At 39.0% G+C, this 22,380-nt stretch overlaps 1 protein-coding gene across 1 annotated transcript; it reads right to left on the bottom strand.

The window, feature by feature from the left end:
- Positions 1-1,488: 1,488 nt before the first annotated feature.
- SUCLA2 (succinate-CoA ligase ADP-forming subunit beta) lies at positions 1,489-21,862 on the bottom strand. The gene is made up of 11 exons (XM_084532432.1): positions 21,718-21,862; positions 19,779-19,962; positions 10,994-11,093; positions 10,632-10,794; positions 7,799-7,927; positions 7,234-7,372; positions 6,762-6,923; positions 6,538-6,680; positions 4,302-4,422; positions 3,897-3,985; positions 1,489-2,309 (listed from the first exon to the last, which is right to left on the bottom strand). Exons 1-11 carry the CDS (start codon positions 21,802-21,804, stop codon positions 2,235-2,237), a joined length of 1,392 nt encoding a protein of 463 aa, XP_084388558.1. The 5' UTR covers positions 21,805-21,862; the 3' UTR covers positions 1,489-2,234.
- Between the last annotated feature and the right edge of the window lie 518 nt (positions 21,863-22,380).

Genomic DNA, 22,380 nt, shown 5'->3' with positions numbered 1-22,380 from the left:
AAAAAAAAAACCTCCAGTGGCAAAACACCACTTTCTGACAAGTTAATTATTTGTGAATACATTATCGAGCATTTCTGTGTCTTACATTCCTCTCATAGGCAGAATTGATTTTCCCTTGGCTTCCTCTTCCCTATTCAACTACGTTTAACAGTTCAAACAGAGCAAAAGGAGAATTTAGACTAACAGCAAGATATAGTTTTATCTCCATTCTAGCACAGTATTTATACTAAAAGGCCATTTCCATTTCTCATTTTTGGCAACACCGAGACACTTGTGTTTTATTGTTCCTCCCACTAATTCACAGAAAAACGTAGGCTAGAAGTATGGTTTTTAAAAAGCCCATCTCCTAACGAAGCTGGAACACTGTAATTCCACATGCATTTTATAAGGCTAGAAGCAAACCTACACACTATAAATGAATTAGTCTCAAAATTATTCAGCAATTAAGAAGTCTATTCAAACTAATTCTCTACAAATCCATTCAAGGCCATTGAATAAAAGCAACCCTGTGCATACCTACAAGGCCAGTTTAGCATGCTGGATTGAGAGTGCACAGTATCTGTTGGGAGTGACCAACTAGCACTGAAAATAATCTAGTTTAAGTTCAGAATGCACTTAACTTCTGCTAATTTTCTTTACTATTGCCAAAAAGCTACTGAAATACACAAGTTTCATATTGCCCTACCTCAAAATTCAGGTACGATTGTAAATTTCTCCACTTTTCACATATCCCTTTTAAGTCTTTAGTTCATGCTTATCAGAGAAGGAATCACAGAATGGTTTGGGTTGGAAGGGGACCTTGTAAAACCATTTAATTCCAATCCCCCTGCCATGAGCAGGGACACCTCCCACTAGACCAGGTTGCTCAAAGCCCCATCCAATCCAACTCTAAACACTTCTGACGATAGGACACCAACAGCTTCTCTGGCCAAACTGTTCCAATGTCTCACCATTCTCATAGTAAAGAGTTTCTTCCTCATATTCAGTCTAAACCTACCCTCCTTCACTTTAAAACAACTGCTCTTGTCCTGTCACTGCAGGACTTGGTAAAGAGTTTCTCCACCTGCTTTATAAAGGGTTTGCCATTTTGAAATCTCACGGTAAACAAGTTCATTATTTCCTGATAAAAACACCGTCCTTAGCCAAGAAAATGTTGTTTAAACAACAACAGTCTAAAAAAAATACAAACAATGAGTAACAGTTTCCAAACTCAATATTAAATAAGCAGTAAATATATCACCAGACAAGTTTCAAGCTGTACACAATGCCAAAATCAACAGCATTTAAAGGTGACAAAAACTACTTCCACATAAGTTCACATTTTTAACACATAATACAATATCAAGGTAAAAAAAAAAAAAAAAAAAAGAGCATGTGCTATTATAAATTTATTTCTAAAAGCTTTTAACCTTGCTACCTTTAAATCATGGTCTAATCCATGGGTTTATGCAACTGATCAAAAGGAGGAAAAAAAGAAAAAGACAGTAGAAGTTTTGGGAGACATTTTATTCATGTACAATTTTATCAGCAATGTACAATAAACATTCTAATTCTCTATATATTTCATCTCCTTGAAATTTGGTAAATGCTTGTTCATATATAAAACTACACAATGCTTTTTTTTTTTGTTTTGTAAAGACCCGAAATCGTGAAAATCTAAGTGCTACAGTATACTTTGTAGTGATTAAACACGTTGTCCAGAAGAGTAACCAGCCACTTCAGTGAAGCACTTCTAAAAATGTTTCTGATCAAGCTCAAATGCACCTGTTCATAAATAATGATTTGTTTGCTCAAGTCCATTACACCACTAAGTACAACTGTCTCCAATATAAAATACCGTTTCAATACATTTCTCCGCATGGACAACTAGATAATCTAGTCATATTTATTTTTAACCAAGGCTAATACAAATTTACAAGAAAAGTAACTTCAGAATTTATTCATAATTATTATCTTTCAACCAGAAGCTTTACTTTGGACAATGCAAAAGTATGTTGCAAGTGACATTCTGCAGCAGAAGCTGGAGGTTTGAGAACAGCTAAGAAGGACTAAATATCAGCAATACACGCTTTTACAAGAACTCTGCCCACTCTGAATGTTAACATTAAAGACCAGGTACTTCAGTTTGTGCGCCTGTCGAACAATCAAAACCTCCACACAAAAAAAAAGAAAAATATCCCACAGAACACAGTATTTCAGAGAACATACTAGACACTGGCATGACATTTCTCAGATCAAATCGGCAACTGAAATTTAACATCCACCTGAGCTTGTTTTGCTAAGGTTACGATTTCAGAGAGTTTCACCACCTGAAAAAGAAAACAGATTTAATTTCAAAACATTTCTACCTTGAATGAGTTGGAACAAATCTCTTTGAATTAAGCAGTGCCAGACAACAGCCTAAATATTGTGTGCAAACTGATTTAGCCTAGTGTTTCTTAACCACTTTTAATTGAAAGATCGGTCAAATCTCTTGGAAAAGATATCGTGATTAAACAATGTCTGGCTCTTATTTACAACCAAATAAATATCATACTAAAACACTACTTTTAAAGTAGCATTTAAAGTTTTAAATTTTACATACCACCTTCTTTTGGATTGGGAGGGGGAAGGGAGAGCACTGGCATCCCACTCACAAGAGATTTTATGTATCCAGAGGCTTTTCCTCCTGTATGTTTTTGTTGCAGGCATTTCTGGATCATATTTTGACACCTTATGGAGCCTAGACTTCTCTTGCATAACCTCTGTGAATTAATGCCTGCCTAGGAATTACACCCTCTTGTTTTTTGAAGATTAAGATTCTTCATCTTCACTGTTGCTACACATTTGTACTATTTTTTCTTGTCCACGTTACCTAACTTCAAACTCATCTAAAATCCTAGTTGGCCAGAATCATTTACACACAGCTAGTGAATATTTAGGTGGAAAAAAAATGTATTTATTCACAACTTTTAGCATCATTGGTTACAGTTACTGCTTTGAATGCTCAGCTTATTGCACTGACCCATCCTCATACATTTGTTTATCCCACCCATTGCATCACCTTCCTTAAATCTGTTTAAGGAATTACCTAAGGACAATAAGCACAAACAAATGGAACCCTCACAAAAAGTGCTTCTCCATGCACAGGTGATTTAAGGTTACAAAACTAAGTCCAACATTTGAATGGCTCTATTTTTCAACTAACAAAACATCATCAGCTTTAAAAAAAATATATTACATAGATGAGATGCAGTTTAAGAACCTTTACGTACTCTTAGGGAGGATTTCCAAGAACCAAATCAAAGCTTTGTAACCAAGCAGGACTCAACACTATCCCATAAAACAGAGGGCTGCACTGTCAGGCTCAGCAAGTTCTTACTCCAAACAATCCCAAGCTTCAGGAGCTTCAACCCCAAGAAGCAAAAATCATAACCAACCTGTCTGAGCATCTAATTACTTTATGAAACAACAGGGCGATCAACTATGTTTGGTTTTAATCACACATATTGAAATACAGTGCTCTATCAAATGAAGTGTTACATTTTTCAGCTACCTGAATTTAAGAATTTCATTTCAATTAATAAAGCTAAACTCTTTGCCATTTCCCTGCCAAGGAAGGTGACTGACATGGCCATTTACCTGTCTTATTTTTCAAACCTTTTCTTTTTCTTAAACCTGCTTTTCAGGAAAAAAAGACCAAATACAAAAAAAAAAAAATGGGGGCATAATAGCTCCTGACATCACAGGTGTTCTTACAAAATCTACGTTTACTGATTTGTAAAACATTTGCTTGCAGCCCTGATAATAACTGGCACTGATTTAGCCTAGGCTACCTTTAGTTCGCCGAAAGGACTTTGAACCTTTCAATAGTACCTAACAGATACTGAAAAGGATATTCACACCAGCTCTCTTACCATTTTAGCAGCTTCATCCAAGTCATCACAAGCAAGGATTTTGAGGCCACTTGCTGTTATTAAAGCTTTGGCATCATCAACTCGTGTACCTTAAGAAACAGATAAAATGCATCTCTTACTGAATAGTGCACTACTATTTCCAGAGCATGCTCATATTTTTTAAAAAACCTGTTCCAAAAGTAAGCTAGTGGATAACTCTAGAAGACAACTACTTTAGAAGTTAGAAAAGTGAGAAATCTCTTTTTATTAACTAGCCAATCCTCATCATCTAAATTCTAAGTTTGCCTTATTTTTCCAGAGCCTTCAGCTTACTACACAATATATACTTGCTAAGAAACAGAGAAGCTCAAGAACATTTGGCAATACAGACAGAAAGATGTTTACCATGTACTGAAACACACTCACCTTGCAATCGTACCACAATGGGTATTTTTAGGTCCAAATCCTTCACTGCCATAACAATACCTTGTGCTATCACATCGCATCGCATAATGCCACCAAAAATATTTACCAGAATAGCCAGTACCTGCAGAATCAGTAACAATACTCGTATTAAAAGTGGCCAGAAGCATTTCAACTAAAAGCACCACTCACAGCCTTTCAACCAAAGGAAAATTCAAGCTCTGTAAGTGTAGTAAGGGACTCAGCTCAAGAAAGGGAGTGGCTGCGTTCTGGAGAACATTGGCAACAAAAGCACGGTTCTAGTCACAAATTTTACTCCAGGAAATACAGTTATTTCAGGAAAATGCTATTTCAAAAATCCCTAACCCAGGAAATTTCCATGTTGTCCTTCAATCCAGCACAAGTTTGCGGGCAACAGCTGGTTCCCTTACTTGAGAAGACACATTTTCTGTATAAACTTATCACCACATGTTATTTCAGAATATTCTGAGCATGACTTCAGAGCATGATTGATAAGGAGGGACATTTTTCTTCGAGCAAATCAAACAAAATAGTTTCAATTCACATGCGTTTCTCCCACTAATACCTCAGTGTACTGAAGAAACCACACTGAACAACACAGAAAGCTTTTAAAAATCATGCACTGTTTATACAGTTTACCTAAAAGCTAGCCCATACAGAGGTGGATATCTGAAGCGTATTTTATTCAGAAGGACTAAGCCTGAGTTAAGTGAAAGACTTTTCCTACTTAAGTAGCAGAAAGAAGTGCTGAAAAGATTGCAGTCCATGGTGAAAGATGGAAAAGAAAAAACGATCAGAAGACAGCCTTGGAGGACAGAAGAAATTTAACAAAACATTAATGTGCAGCTCGTAATACACAGTAGTTGTGTTCTTATTATCTTTCAATCAGACTAGCTCATCTGCGTGACATTTTTCTTGTTCCTCCAACTAACTGGGCTGAAGTAACCTAGACTGGAACCCCAGAAGGCTGTCCCAACACTCCCTGAAAAGGACCCAGCCAGGCTGCACTCCATACCACCAGTGGGAACCAGGAATTCCCCAGCTACCTCTGTTTTTTTTTTTCTTAACTTAAACAGCAAGCAGCTCAAGGAAGGCTGGAATGAAAAGATATTAATAAGTGGATTTGGAAAGCCTTTGTCTATGCATCAGCAGAAAATTGTCATTGCAAGAACTCCCTGATCAACATTCCCCCCACCCAGCTCTTTCTAGTTTCTCCTCCTTTTCTTTCTCCTTAACTCAGATGCTCCTTGCCTATGTTCCTCAATTTTTCCTCAATTTGCTGGAAACAGGCTAAGCCAGAACACTCTAGGAGAGTGTGTCAGACACTACATTTCATCAATAATCTTTCCAAAGGGAAAGAGGCTGAGCTCTTCTGTAAAACAATTCTCTGTTTCTGGCCTTTTTCAAGGAGGATCAAGTGGTACATTAAATTCTGGTGCAAGAGTAGCACACTAGGGCCCGCAATGCACTCCCACCTTTTCTGGTTACCTGATTCTTAGGTGTTTTTTTTTTTCATTGCTGTTCCATACTTTTTTTTTTCTTTGAAGTCCTAAACTGCCATCCAGTTCCCATTGAATCAACCCCATGTAGAGTATCAAGTCAGTCTTCACACTGTCCTTCTAGGACAGCAAAGTTCCTTCTCTGGTTTCAACCAATTTATTTTCTTAATCATGTTCAAACACCTCTGAGAAACTTCAGATGGGATAAATTATCCTCTTGGCCCCTCCAAGTCTATTACGAAGTTACTTTATCTTACGCTATATAGAATTAGTACTTTAGAAATTTGTTTGTGCACAGCACAAAGAATATTTATCTCTAAAACTATGTGCAAAACAGCTGCAAAACTAGCACAAAAGAGAAAAAATGGAAATCCATCTGAATACTGGTTTCTGTTTAAACAGCAGGCGTGGGCAGTTTGACACTCATAGAATCTCTGGAAAGATTCAAATACAGCTGTAATTTCAACCAGAGGACACAAAACTGCCTAGTCAGTACTAAGCTAAATAATTTATTTTTAAAAAAAGGAGAAAAAGACTTCAACGGGTTTAGAAACGTTCTCCATTTGCACCAAGATTTAGCTAACACCTCAATTTTCTTCCCTTTTTAATTTTATGCTTACAAAAACGTGCTTTCTGCAAAACACGCACTAAGAATCGTATTTCAAAGCGTAGCCTATTTTGCCCCTCTATAGTCCCTTATTATTCAAGTCTTCCCTCACCTTTTTATCAGAGGTAATAAGCTTAAAGGCTTCTGTCACTTGCTGCACCGTAGCACCACCACCAACATCAAGGAAGTTTGCTGGAGTCCCACCGTGAAGTTTAATTATATCCATCGTGGCCATAGCTAAACCAGCACCGTTGACTATAAGAGAATAAAAATAACATTTAGGACGTCACTTTATAAATCCACTAAATCATCTAAAATTCACTAAACAGAACCTACCTAAACAGCCTATGTTTCCATCCAATCCTATGTAGTTGAGATCTGCTTTTGCAGCATCCCTGTCTCTTTGATCTTCCTGTGTCCAGTCTTGCATATCAAAGATTTTCTTCTGACGATAGGCTGAATTACTGTCAAAGTTTATCTTGGCATCCATACACATCACTGAAGGGAAAAAACAGTTAAAAAGAAAGTCATTTCACGTCATTACTGCTAGAATAATACCTCAAATGCTACACAGACATGTTAAAGCATGTTACATCAGACTTGCAATCATACAGAGCAATGAAAAACAGCTGTGTACTCTGCTTAGATTCTAAGATTTTATTAAATTTACTTTTCAATACACCACGTAAATGCCCAGACCTCCTGCTGTATACAGCTGCAGTTTTAGCTGAAACTCATTGCAAACTAACTCAGATTTACAAAAATGCCAAGCTGTTACAAGAAGAATATGAAATAAAAGAAACATTACCAACTCCTGATGCATCTTCCACCATAGGATTGATTTCTATCATGGTAGCATCATATTTCAGAAAGAGGTTATATAATTTGATCATGTTTTCAGCCGCTTCATCCACTAGATTAGGAGGAAATCCCATTTTTTGGGCTAGCTGAAAGTAAAAGATTGGTTATCAGCTAACTGATGTTGATTTTTTGATTTACAGTTACAAACTAGCAATCTCCCACTAACTATTATTTCAGTATCAACTGAATATGTAGATATAGAACCTCTCCTGTCTTCCAGGAAAGAAGTAAATCTCAGGTTTGAAGATTAGTTTCGATATAGAACACTGCACTTATCCTAAAAGAGCCAGTAAAAAGTTGTCACTTTATGCTTTTACACAGCTATATAAAGCACTGCCATGCGGAGTTGGATTTACATTGACTATCAAACTGAAAATACTTAAATAACTCCTTCAAATCCGTTTCAAAATGGTTTAAGACAACTCAGCAGGCTGAACACATGTACACTTCATAAGATTTAGAAACAACACTCCCATCCTCACTAATGTGTACTTTTCCACATTAACAATTACCCTAACAGCTTGCTCCTTTTTTATGCCTTCTACTATATCAATGGGTTCCTTAATTATCGCATCAGGATTCTCTGCAGCAACATCTTCAATATTAACGCCACCCTGAGAACTGCCTATCAGCACGGGACCCTAGAAAAGGAAAAAAAAAAAAAAGCGTAAATAATTTTATACCACACAATTGAGTTAGTTCTTCACATAATGTACTGTACAACAATGAAACCCTGTTGTTAGCTGGGAATATTTGGATTTGGGCATTTTACTTGCATGCTTTTACTGAAAAGAATGCTGCTATCTTTTCTATTCAGTACGTCTATATAAGCAACTTTTAATAATACTTTCTAAATTGTAAGGTGTGTCTTGAGCCCAATTTCTTTTAACGTGGAAAACTTTTTTTTGTATATACCATAGCAACTGAACAATTAACATAGACATACTAAATTTAATAGAAAGATTCAACTTAGTAATTACATGCATTTTATGTTCTAGGTTGTCACCAAAGAACAGCCTTATCTCCCCCTTCTCCACTCACCCCTACACAAACACACATCGAATGGCAGAATGAATGAGTGCCTCGCATACTCTAAGGACAAATCTAGAGCTGCAGAATCTAGTGATAAATTACGGCAAACTATTCCTGTTTAGTAGAATCATAGAGTTCAGTAATGATAGCCATCGATGAAAATTAGTCAAGGAGCTCTGAGAAAACAGTACTCAATCATTCAATAACACAAGAAACTAAGAAAATGAAATTGGTAACATTTGTAGAAGTTTCTCTGCTTTGTTGTTGTTGTTTTGTTTGTTTTCTCTGCTGAATCTCAAGGAAAACATCAAGGACTCACTACCACGACAACTAGAAATCACTCCCTGTGGGAACAGTCCTCCTGTTTACTCCAAAGACACAGTCATATAATGTCAACTAACTTCCCTTATCACCATCCATGCATGTGTTATGACAGCTGGTGTATTACGGAAGCATTGCCTATTAGCACAGGTCTTAAACACTAAAAAGCCTTCTATCTGCTGACAGTTAATTACTGAAAACAAGATGCTGGTTCAGAGAACGTACTTAATAACCACGCTACTCTCCTCCCATCACCATCCTTCCAAAAGCAAACATGCAGACAGTGAGTTATCCTACATCAAACAGCAAGGTTCAGCACAAAGAGTACCTCTGGATATTCGTATCCTGAGCAGTCAGGAAGCTACAAACACTTCACAAAACTAACAGCATTCCACAGAACTGACCAACTGACCAAAGCGAACAGTTCTGGGACATAAGAAGTCTTGCCCCTATTGCTAAATAATGCCTGAGACATCATATTCCACTTTCAATTACCTTGAAAGCTTTCTTACCCATTTTAAACAAAGGGGTTTGTAGTAATATCAAATACTATGCCATGTGCTAGTCAACCTTTCTGCAAGCTAGTTCCTCCTCATCAGCTTTCTATACTAGTTACAGCAATTAGAAGTACTTCCAAACGGAAGACTTAAAAAGTCAACAGTAAAAACAAAGAACATCCCTACCAAAAAACAATAATCCACATAATTATGCTTAACATAATCCAGTAAGATTTTTTTTTAAATGCAAGAGCAAGTCAGGAAAATACATTTGAATTCTCTCCCGAAACTGCTTAAATCAGTTACAGTAATTTTTTCTTATTTCCATAAGGAAGTTTCTTTGGGTAGTACAACATTTTACAATCACAAAATCCAGACATTTGCAGTATTTTAATGCCACCTTGTGGTGAGTCTGGGAGGCATACTGTAACGTTTTGGATCTTCCAAACTTTTGTACAGTACAACAGAATGTAGGTGTTCAGGTCACCTAACTGTCCTAAAACCCAAACACAAGAGATACTTTATTGTAAGAAACACTACAAATGAAGAGGCGGGAACAAATACAATACTAAACTTCAAATTTTTCAAGAAAAATATGACTAGTTTCCTCCACAGAAAGTTATTTCATACTCAAACCAGATGTACTCCTCAAATGACCAAGATCCATGCTTCCACAAACTCTTAAGCATCTGGATAGACCAAACTCAGTTCATAGAGCTTCAGAAATAAATGTTCCCTGCTTTAACCTGGCTTTTTTATTTAGCAATTCATGTTCTGTTCTTCTTAAATGGAACACTAGTCTGTCAGGTGATACACTGACAGAGCTCAGTAACTGGGTTTGTATTGTAGCCTAAAAAAACTACATATCCAAACATACAGAAAGGGAAAGCCGAGGAGACTACAGTTTTCATCACCCTGAAAGCTGTGAAGACAGACCTCAAATCCCCACCTTTCTTACCAGTTCTTGAAGAGTAATGGAATACGAAAGCTACCACCACTCTCAAAATTGAGGGACCCACCTGTGCATCCCTAAGAATCTTAATACACTGGTGAATACAGATGCTTAATTTATCCAGAACTATTGGCTCTTCCAAAACACTTTTACTTATCTTGTTCCCAACACCCTTAAATAGCATGTAGGTGTACATGCACAGCTGTATCTTTAAATTAAACTCTGGTAGATAAGTGCAAATTTTAAAACCAAAATGAAAAGGACCCTTTGTTCCACCCACCTCCCCTTCAACCATGTGACTTTGAACTTCAGATGAGGCTGCCAATACTCCTCCATTATAATTTAAATTTAAATCGTAGCATAACATTTTTAAAGCATATAAAACACTAAGACAACTATATAGCTAGACATACTATGAAATGTAATTTAGCTCAAGTATTTTTCTGATTTTCAAATGCAAGCAACCGGTACAGCCAACATTTTTTTTTTTAAACATATCTATAACAATTCAATTAGTTGACTTCTATTTCTAATATTACTCACTTGAAACGACCTTTCCATTGTTATTGCAAAGTAGTATTCTCTCCTGGGATATCTGCGTTCACAGATAAATACTTGATTGCATATCCTGCCCTTCTCTCCTGTCTGCTTGGTAAACAGCTTCTTACCAATCATTTTGGAGGAGATATCTTTTGCTTCTTCTGGGCTAAAATAAAAGAAGCTCAGAATGTGACAAAAACTCTTGGCAAAACAGAAGTAGCATTAAGAAAATCTTACCTAATTTCTATTATTTTTAAGGTTAATCATTAAAACAATTTTAAACTAGGCAACAGGTTCAATTCATTATGTGAAAGTGAAGTTTTTCCACTTGGTTGGATAATTTAGAAAGTTTAGAAAGAACTTACGAAAAAACTATTTTCACTCCACCTTTGAGGCCACCTTCAAAAGTTCCTTTTCCTCTACCACCAGCTAAAACCTGTGCTTTGACCACAAGATCCTTTGAACCTGGAATGAAAGAAAACCCAAAATTTGTCATCTGCAACTACTAAAATGAATTGTCCCAGTTAGAATAATAAAGGCTGCTTTCATTTTATCCCTTCCTCCAAAACACAAACGTGAATTCAAAGACTGGAACATAACTCACAAAGGTTCTTCCAAAAACCCATAAATTGCAGCTGTAGGCTGTTCTGTGAACAAACCTTGGTGAGTTAGTATTCAAAAAATACCCTTCCTCTTTGAGTATTTTGATTTTTTTTAATATGTTTGAATCCCAAATGATTAAGCCCTCAGTAAGAAATGGTTAGTATCTCCCAGACCATTAACGAGATGACATCAAACATCTGAGGAATCATAATCCAATATTTTCCTCAATTAAGTATAAATACCTTATGTCTATAACCATCACCTTCTCAGCAATGTTACGCAACTATGGCACTTACCCAAGTTAACTCGCAGGTGCACCATGGCTTCCATTCGGCAGAGCACTGCTGCATAAGCTTGAGTGCTCTGCAGAAGTCAAAGGCCTAAGCAAAGCCACTATTTTTCTCAGAGCAGCCAAGGTCTTTTAGTTGCCTTAAACTGTTTTAAAATTCCTCTCCAAAATATTCCTGTAGGTAAGGCAGGCTATGCATTTGGGTTTAAAAAAGTAAAATCTGCAAATAGAATCATGATCAACTGGGATATTCTGCAGTGTCGTTGAAAGACAAAAAAAAAAAAAAATCAAGCAATTTAAGATGATAAAGGAAGAAAAACAAAGCCCTGTGTGAGATATTATTTAACTCCAATCACACTGAATACACTGCAGAAAGCAGCTGGACTGCAGGATGCAAGAGCTGCCCCATTCACATTTGTGTGGCACATCTCATCTTCTTTCATGCCACAGTTAGCTGAGCCACTCTAGTCTTTTCAGAGACTCTGGTCTCTGAATTTAACAACTGATATGAGGCCCTCTGGCACAAGCATGAAGTTTATAAACATGCAAGTGTACGTTGATTTATCATGGTCTGTTATCTAATTCTGCTCCTGAAGACAACTTTTTGTTATAACTACTGAGTACTGGCAATCAAGTAGTGCTTTATAGAGGGCATGTGAAACAAGATATTGGCATTTTTTATTCATGAGACCAACCTTTATGCAAGGACTTTAAGTACAAAGCTAGCTTGCTTTAAGAAACATTATGCATCACGTACAAGATCATAGTTGCTTCATGGATAAATTAAAGCCATATGCCAGCTTAAAAATAAAGTTCTATTTGAACACCGTTTACCCTTGTATATAGAAACAAAATCTGGACAAGTATGATTTCTGAGTGGTAGTAAAAAAAAATAAAACAAGGGGGCAAAACTTTCACTGTGAAGTGAAATTTACTCACAGGCACACTCTTTGTAGTAATTACATCCTAGCAATGAAGACTAGAATCTGAACAGGTCAGAACTAAATGCCAACTAAAGCTCTGATAAGACCTCAAGTGGAACATTATATTTAGCTCTAGGCAGGACCATAAAAGTAATTTTCAATTGTAAAGACTGGTTAATAGGATGATCACTGAAATAAAGAGCTTCCCTTACAAGAAGAAACTGATAGAGTTTGGCATTTTTTAAACCTAGGAAAGGAGAACAAGGCGGGAACGTGATTCCTGTCCTTGGCCATACCTGGTGAGGAACAGAGAAAGAAAAAGCATCTACAAATATATAAATATTTTGTATCACACTCACTGCCAGCTGTAAACAAATGCCACCTACCAAGGGAAGTCAATTTTTAAAAGATGCAAGAAAAAAGAGTTTCTTACACAGAAGACAGTGAAGCCTGCCAGTAGACACGAAGGCAGAATGAGATTCCAAAAGCAGCCAGCAGAGATGTTCCCTCAAATATTCTGAAGACAACAATTAAGGATGCAGGGGAAAACTGAAGAGCACAGACTGCAGAATAGCCTCACAATCTCCCTAAATAGCATGTTCTTTTGGAACCATACAAGGCAAAACACTGGGCTACAGTACATACAGAAGATACACAGGAGCACCACTGGCCTGCTCCCAAGGGGTATTTCTTACAAGTTTAAGTAGTATGAATGGCAACACACAAAGACACCTGAAAAAAGCCTGCAAGAAACAACTTGAACCTTTTCACCACTGACTGTGGTCATAATAAAGCTGTCATTGGAGTATCCTTCATGGAGAGCATGCAACAATTTGTGGCATTACACGAGCAGCATATTCATTATTTGTAATTTGTTTTCCTACATCACTGCAAGCAAACTAGCTGCTTGATTGCATCAACACACAAAACTTCAAGGGTTATTTGACCAGCTATGTTCACAGGCAATTAGGTTTCACAGATGTTTCTAAAACAAAAGGTATGTCCTGAGAAAACCTTAACCTGACCCATGCAAAAAGCCCGTTGTTCAGTGAACATGTTTTTATTTATTTATTTATTTATTTAAAGCGGCCCTAAAACTACCGCTGATGGAAATGTTTGGTCACAGACCTCATCTGTAGTGTTGCAGCTGCAGCACTACCACAGGTTCTGCCACAGCAGAGGACTGCTGAGCATGCAGGGCGCTGGAACAAACCAACAAACCTTCAGTACAGCCAGGGTGTCAGGGAAGCAAGCTGTGGAGGTGAGCAAGCTATGGCAGCGACGTGCAAAACCCAGAACTGGTGCTTGGTAAGAGCTGCGTTTCTGTATTAATGGCAGTTAGCACTAAAACCATACGTAAGTAAGCAGGAAACAGTCAGGAAATGTTTACAATAATTAGAGTAGACACCAATTAGAAGAACAGGTGCCTGAAATCAGAAAAACAGAGTCAGCATCTGTTCAGGACATCTTCAACAACGGTTTATTAACCAGACAGTGACAAAGAGTGACACGACCAGGAAACTTCCTGATCTTTATTTCTAGCAGTAAGCATATTTATTGATTGGAAGGAATAACTTCTGATTCCACCACCTACCCTTTCGAGCTGGGTGAAAGGTCCCTGTCTCCACACACACACGCACTGATGATCTAAGTACAACACAATCTTATGATACAGCTTATTAAGAGGCAAGAAGGCTTGTTGTTATCTTGGAGGTTTCCTGTGCAAGAAGAAAGTCTGATGATTAGGGCACACAACCTGAATGAAAACGTTCTGCTTTACAGGTTTCCATTCTCACTTTTGTCAGATCATTTTCACTGCCAGTTCTCTGTGCCCAACGTTCACCGTGGTGGCAGCACTGCTTTCCACTCATCATGAACACCTCCACGATTACACACGCTTAATGTGTTCTGACAAAACAGGGAAAACAGTAAGAGGCAGTGATAGGCTAATAACACAAGTGACAATCAAGTTCTCAACTGCAAACTTACCCTGGGAAAGAAAGGGATTCAAATCTTTGCCTCAGTGACTTTGTATTTAAAAGTGTTTAGTTCCAGGCTAAATCTTTCTCCATTTATAATGCAAAGCAATCCTTTCTTGTCGCATGGGTATAATAAAAATTCTAAGTTTAGACAATCATGTTGTATTTACTGGAATTAGGGAAGGAGAAGATAGGCTTGTAACCAATAATGTGTTATTAACAGTGAAGTCTCATAAACAGTACGCCAAACCTAACTCTGCCCACACATGCAGAGAATCTCTTCAAATTATACCATGGTTTGTTAATAAGCATAGCTGCTTACAACATAACTTCAAAATTATTATTTTTTAGCTTTGGAAACGTTCAAGTTAGAAGAATCACTGCAAGCAAAAGTCTGATTATCGAAATAATTATGTGCCAACTCTTGCTAAGTCAGGAGAGCAAACAAGATGTTTCACACCTACTACAAATTATTTTCTACACAAATGGATCCTGACATTAATCGACTGCATCAAGTTTTTCATCAACTTGCAAGACAGGCTTGGCAGTAGCTTAATTTAAGCAATTAAAATACAGCAGTCAAAATCTGAACCTGCTGGTTAGATGAGTTAGTTGAATCACTCAAGTATTACCAACAGCATGCTCCAATATAGGAACTTTAAAGGAGTGAAGTGCTACAGAAGAAAGCAAAGGATGAAGCAAAACATAAGCTTTGGATGCCAAAAAGCGAGAAAATATTGGTTTCTAGACAACAACTGCTGGTTATCTACAGACTTTGACCAGGCAACTAGGATCCTAATCGAGAAAACTGCTTAGCACTCTTACCAAACCTGACCACTAGAGCTGTTGTATTTGAACACCTGGAGGATTTCTGTACAAGTTTTCCACCTAAGAGCATCATCCATGTCCTACAGCATAGGAATAACTCTCTGGAGCTTTAGACAAACTAAAATACATTAATTTTACTAGATTTTTATTTTCTGATTAAACAGAGCCTGGGATCAAAAGAATTATCTATAGATCTACCCACATTTACGCATTACTTTTTGTAGGTTTAAGCAACAGACAGCAAAATAAAATATAAATATTGAAAAGAACTTAAAGCTCTGAAAAGAAACATCTATTAATCAAAGAAATGTCATTAGGAAGACTGCCCTGCCAGTCACTTCAGTCATTCTGTGGAAGACCTACCAAAAGAGATCACTCCTTATAAACCACACTGATAAGGACACCAACTAGACCTCAAGTTGCAATGGCAATTTAATAGTTAATAACAGCAGGAACAGGAAAAACTCTACTGCTTCCAATTTCCTTCCAGTAACTCAGGTGTGGGTAAGTGGAATGTAATACACTCAGTTTCTTACCACCTCCACTTCCATACAGCTTACTTTATTAAACTAAGATTTGGAAGTCTGCCACGAACATGAAGCCATGGGATTCACTACCTTAAAATCCTACACCACCACAGGAACCAACACTACCAAAGCTGCCTCACAACACATCTCTCATTTCAGCATGAATGGAAATAGACGTGTTCCACGAAAGAAAAGAAACTTTTCTGTGGGCATGCAACACAAAAAACTGTTACCAGAGGAAGGAGTTAGGAAGCATCAACCTTTCAATTACCACAATGCATAAACTTTCACATGCACTGTGTGTTTTCTAAGAGTGTGCTCTGCTGAGCTATCTGCTATCACACTGGTGAAACATCTGTTCTGCAAGGAGCAGTCTTTAGGTTTGTTAGTCATGTTTTTGACGCACTTATCAGCTCCTAAAGCAGCACCAGTAAAAGTGTTAGCTGGGATGCACACGCAGGCTGAGTAAACTCCAAGGCAGTCGTCAAGACATACTACAGTGTTGGATCAATACTCTACAACAGAAGTTACTCACGTTTTCAAAATTTAAGTGAGACACTCACATGAACAGCCACATATTGCAAAGCCCACAAATGACTAAAAATATTTCACCGATTTTTAAAAAAAAAAAGACTTTAAAGACTGCATCAGATACCAGTCTTCTCAGTTCCGAATAAAACACGTCCTTTCAGTGGCACAAATGAGAGGTGGAGGTCTTGAATGGAAGCAGTGAAACACTGAGGGGGAAATTAACAGTGATGCTTACAGGAGGTCCAAACTTGTTCCCAGTGTCTGAATTACTTCGTAATTACTTTGAAGGAACATAGTTCCATGAACCAGTACATGGTAACAATTCCCTTGAAGTGGGATAGAGGGCAATTTCTAAGGAAAAGCTGCTTGATAAGTAATAAATCCCAGTAACTCTCCACAGAGAGAGAAGAAAAAAAAAAAAAAGAAAAAGCTACATGCAAAACAATGCTTTAGTAGTGTCCAACTTTCCTATGACACAACAAAAAGCATTCTAAAAAAAGAGAAGGAATAATCAGTTGCAGAGTCCAGCCAGAACAAAAATCTGAGTTGAAAAAGCACTTTAAGAAATTCAACACCTGCAGCAAAGAAATCAAATTTTGAAAAATAGCAACAAAAATTGATTTTCAGTTTCCTTAAAATTCAAACCATTAAGTGATGTGGCGTCATTGTTTAAAAGTTGCCCACAGCACCCAATTTCATCTCAGTTTCCTTTAAGAATATTAGAAAACTGTCATAGGAAAGAAAACAACGAATCTCAAATCCTCTATTTTATTCCACTTACGTTTTAGAATTACCTCACGTATGGGTAAACAATTTGCCCTATTTAGGACACTTCGGTCTTCATCAGAAAAAAAAACAAAACCATTCAGTACAAGGAAAGCTGGGCAGAAGGAGGATAAACAAACAACCTTTCTGCCTTCCAGACCACTTCAGCTCACTTCGGACCTCAAGCTAAGTATAGCTTAGAATAAAATTCTAACAAATCCATTATTTTTGTTATTTAAAGATATATGACGTGCTCCTCTTACTCAAATCTACAACAAATGGCAACATGAGTGTAGGGTAGTATGCCTCAGTTTGATTCTAGTTATCTTGCAGTGACAATGACCCCTGGGATGGTTAAGGTTTGGCTGTATTCATACGACTGATTTAGCTATACACACAGCTGAATTAGTATAATCTCTTAATAAAAAGCATTTGTTATGCTCTAAATGGGTAGAAATAACTCTAATTACCATTAGAAGTCACCCATTTCTAACTGGAGTGAGGCATCTGCAAAAGGAAACAAATCCAGAGCCAAGCTGAAGTTGACAGAGAGCAGATTTCGGACTAAAGGTTATCAGGAGCGCGTGGATCTGCACCAGAAAGACAGAGCGAGCGGTGTCACCAGCTATCTCTGTAATGGGTTAGACAAACACTTGAAAAAAGTTTGACACACAAAGAGAAGCAAAAAAGAATCCCCTATCTACCAGGACAACTCTTACACAACAAAAACAAACAATGAACAGGTGGACAAAAAAGTGAGTTTTTTCATTCTAGAGATTTAGGGGTTTTTAAGTACATACTAAGTGAAAGGCATAGGGAAATGGCTACAATAACACAGAAAACCAAAACACTGGAGCAAAGGATAGCCTGCCACATTCAGAATGAGCTCTGGACAATGCCTGAGGAAAGACCCAAAAACCCAAGCTTCTTCAGTCTTAGCTGTTTTGGGAAGTCTTCCCTCTCTTATCTCCCTTACCAAACAAAGCCACAGTGCCAAACATACACCAGCTTAAAGGAAGTACACGACTGACAACCAGCAGCTCTGAATTCCTTAATTCTTGTTTATTAAGTGGTGCTACCTGATACACTTCACAACCTTATTCTCCTGACCCCTAAGGAACTGCAGAGTCACAGATGCCAGATAACAGGCATACCTGGGAAGCCACATGGGCGAGCCTGAGCTATAACCTAGCAATTAACTACAGACATACCTACTTGGCTACACGTTTCCTCCCTGAACAAGGAGCAAAATAAAAGAATCCTGACCTGTGAGCTCGCCAGCTGTCAAAAAACTCAGGCAAAGATCATCTTATTTGCCGGTAGCAGGACTTCTGTGCAGGTACTAACGTAAGCAGAGGGTTATGCCCTACTTGTGAAGTTTAGGTGACTCCAAAGGCTCAGTTCTCACTGAAGTTGAGGGACTGGGATTTAAACAATTCTCAAAATAGCTGGAAAGGAATCGTTTTAAGATGTTTCCTTCATGGCAATAAAGTCACAATTGTGTATCAGTTCCTCTCGACAAGGAACAAGACAGATGACAGGCAGAAAATACTTTAATTTCTGGGACACCAGATCTGAAGCTTTCTAATTCCTCTCTATGTAAAGCAGCACAACTTGCTCTAGGAAAATATCTTTTTTTTAGATGTTATTTCTTGCATTAAATCTATACATGAAACAGAAACGAATCTAACAAAACATGTAACCTCAGGAATCACTCACTACAAATGTATCCACTTGGAGGTGAAAAGAGGTTTAGGCACTTGCATATAGGAGTAGAATATGACAAAAAAGTAACATCCTCTATTAAAACGGTATAAAAACTTAATATATTTGGGGGGTGAACCTCTAAACTTACTTAAAATAAAAAGGTAACGTTGATGCTGCAAATGATAGCAGACTTCTACATTATAACTAAATTAAACACTACATTTTTACTGCAAAAGCAAAGGAGATTGGATGCTTTTCCATCAACAAGCCAGGAATTCAGCACTAACTACAAGACGCCAAAGTCCTCCCCTCCCACGTGAAGTAGCTGCATCCTGACAGAAGAGCATATCCTCAAAGGAATAGGATTTAACCTTTCTGCAGCCTAAAACATAGTAAACGTCCACTGCATCTTCAGCTTTATAGGAGATTTTGAACTACAAAAGCCTCATCTATAACCAACTACGAAGCTCTTCACAGAAGATTCCCTCTAACCTGACTTGAGAGCGAAAATAAATTTGGGATTTGCACAGTCTGTTACTCAAAAGAAGCCTAGGTGGTTGTATGAATCTAAACTAATACATTCCTTCCAAACAAGACTCACAAGTTTCAGGCAAAATATCTTCAGCATTTATGATGGTGAGTGAAATACACGTCCATAGCCTTCACCTAAAGTAGGGTTAGAAAATTCCCCATTGCAATTTCGGGGACACAGTTCAGCTTCATAAACCAGTCTCTATGCACAGAGCATCATTAAAATTGACACTAAAGTGATTTCACTGTGTGCTTATGCACTTAAACTTTAGAAAATTTTATATTAGGAAAACATCAGCTCTGAAGTCTCATATCTGCAAGAAAGTTGCTCCATAGGAAAGGCTGTCTCTTGAAGAGAAGCTGTATTCACAACTCCAAGAAATGTCTTACCAGGAAAGACAGAAAAAGTAGTTACACCTTGTATCAATCCCATGCCTATATTGTATGCGTTCTCTTTAATGTTATACCTATTTCTTTTGCTATTTTGTAAGCTTCATCCGGTGTCCGGGCAACTACTCCATGTGGAACAGAAATACCAGCCTCCTGCAACAGTCCCATGCTCAAGTATTCATGTAGTGACAGCTTCCTCTGTTGCTGCTGTTGCACCTGAAAGCCATGATTATTGAGTATTCCCGGACCTCCACCAAGAATCTGAAAGAAAAAAAAAGAAGAAGAAAAAACAAAACAAAGAACAAAAATAAAACAAAGAACATGACTGTATTACGAAAAGCTGCTGCTTAGGTTTAAAAAAAAGTCAACGTATTAAACAAATACAGTTAAGTGTATCAATGTAAACATCTGCCCACTTAATCCTATACTTCTTGTATGTTATCTTCCATATTAACCATTCGTGTGAGGCCTGTTACAGAGTCTTGAGGGGTTTTATTGGGGACAATGGGGAAGAGCTGGGGAGGTTGCTAGCTGTGGCAAGGGTTGGCAGGGTTAAAAATGTGAACTTAATGCTATAAGGCATTAAGTATTTTAAGGAATATATCTGCAGGGAAAAGAACCCTAAGCAAGTCTGGAAGCATAAGAGAACAGAGAAAAGCATGCAGAATAGGTTTATTCTACAATTTCGGTTAACTATCTCCTTCTGCCAAAATAAAAGCTAAGCTCTGGGTAGGAGGGGCATTGGAAACACCAACTTTAACAGTTGAAAATAGCAAATTAAATTTGCTACAGGCTATTCTGCCTTCATATGATTATCGTGAAACAGAGAAAACCAGGCACAACCAGTTAGATACAAACAACAACCCCCAGTCAGAGGTTTGCTAAAAGATAACCAACTTTTCAAATGCTAGGTAAAAGACAACTGGCCTAATATACAACCTGGGAAATCCCAATGTGGAGTGAGCCTGAATTTTTGAACAGCTGATGTACAGGACCCCCAGGAACTTCTGACTACTTACTGTCTATAACACAGTCCTGGGAGAAACCAGATTTTGATGGTAAAACATCAGAAGCAGTACTACATAAGAAATGCATTTTTAAAAGAGCTACTCATACAGTTTCAGAAGACACAGATTTCCAAAGAGTAGCTTGTAAAGTAATTGTACTTCATAACAAAAAAGCTTGCAACCACAGAAGTCAAAAACATTGGCAGCACTTTGTATGTTTCATTACAGGAGAAAACCTTAACTTTATGCACATAGCGCAGCAAATTTGCAATTTATGTACATAACTGACAGGTTCAAGGTGAAAAGCCTTGAAAAATTACTTAGGTTCAGGCAAAATTTTGCTTTTGATTGGTTAGTAAGTAGCGTTGGCAGAAGCACCACGTCAATAGGTGTGCATCTGGGCGTTTCGAACAGCCTGGGTCGTGAAAACTGGGTTTTCAGCAGACCCACAGACGCCAGGAGGACCTCCCTGTGGCATCTGGGGGCAGCCTAAGCCTAAACCCAAACCCCGAGGATTGCTGCAGCTCCCAGGCAGCTCCTTCCCTTGGCAGGCAACCCGAGGGCGAGGCGCTGGCGGCGTAACACGAGAGGGGAGCTCGGGGCGACCTTCCTCGGGGTGAGCAAGGAGAAGCAGGTCCCGCGGGGCTTACCGTGGTTGGTTTTTTCTCGTTTGCTTGTTTGTTTGTTTGTTTGTTAAGGGGTTATAAAAGCAGGCGGCTCGCTGACACGGCGTTTAGAGGAAGCTGAGGGGTCACCCCGGCACCGCCCGAGCAGGGAAGGGCATTTCCCAAGCGATTTACCCAAAAACCTGAGGAAAACAAAGCCCAGGGGAGGGAAGAAAAAGCAACCAAGAGGGGGGGGAAAAACCCTGTGGAGAACGAGAAGGACGCGAGCCTCTGAGTCTGAGGGGACGCGCGGGCAGCCAGCCCCGCCACAGAGCCACCACAGAGCCACCCCAGGGCCCGGCTGCCGCCCTCCCGGCCCCGTCCCCGTGCCCTCCAGCCGCTACCTTGGCCGTGGCGGTGCCCAGGGTGGCGCGGAGCCCGCTGCCCCTCAGCCCGGCCGCCGCCCGGCTGCGGATGATGGAGGCCGCCATGGCGGAGCCCCCTCGCCCTCAGCTGCCCCCCCCTCCCCCGGAGCCCCGCAGCGCGCATGCGCCGCCCGCGGGCCGGGGAGGAGGCGGAAGGAGGCTCCCGGGCCCTCCATGGCGACCGCGCGGGGTAGGGCGGGAGGAGGGGCTCCATGGCCCGCGGGGGGCAAGGGGACGGGGAAATGGCGGTGCTGCCGCCTGGCGGGGAGGACTGAGGGAGGATGAGGTTTCTAGCCCTCGTTCCCAGACCTTCCCTTCACCAAGGATTTAAAAAATAAATAAATATAGTTTATGTTTGGTTATTTGTTTGTTTGTTTTCCCACAGGGATCGTTAAAAAGGGTTATAATTCCCACCCCGCATCCTGACCTCCTCACAGAACCACAGAACCATTAAAGTTGGAAAAGCCCTCCAAGATGTCCTGCTCTAACCATCCCCCTACCACCACCATCACCTACCAAACCATGTCCCCAAGCACCACGTCCAGCCTCTCCTTGAACACCCCCAGGGATGGTGACTCCACCACCTCCCTGGGCAACCCGTCCCAGTGCCTGACTGCTCTTTCTGAGCAGAAATGTCTCCTC

The sequence above is a fragment of the Aythya ferina genome (genome assembly GCF_964211825.1).
Source record: "Aythya ferina genome assembly, chromosome: 1".
NCBI classification, from domain to species: domain Eukaryota; kingdom Metazoa; phylum Chordata; class Aves; order Anseriformes; family Anatidae; genus Aythya; species Aythya ferina.
The sequence above is the reverse complement of the archived record's forward strand: the minus strand, read 5'-3'. Positions and strand labels throughout refer to the sequence as shown.

What these genes read in the sequence shown, in the direction of transcription:
- SUCLA2 (XM_084532432.1), bottom strand. Translation starts at nt 21,804, where the DNA reads ATGGCGGCCTCCATCATCCGCAGCCGGGCGGCGGCCGGGCTGAGGGGC. An exon ending in CAAAATAGCAAAAGAAATAG is followed by an intron (nt 11,094 to 19,778) that starts GTATAACATTAA and finishes CTTTCATTCCAG; the next exon opens with GTTCAAAGGATCTTGTGGTC. An exon ending in TGGATGAAGCTGCTAAAATG is followed by an intron (nt 2,310 to 3,896) that starts GTAAGAGAGCTG and finishes TTTCTTTTTCAG; the next exon opens with GTGGTGAAACTCTCTGAAAT.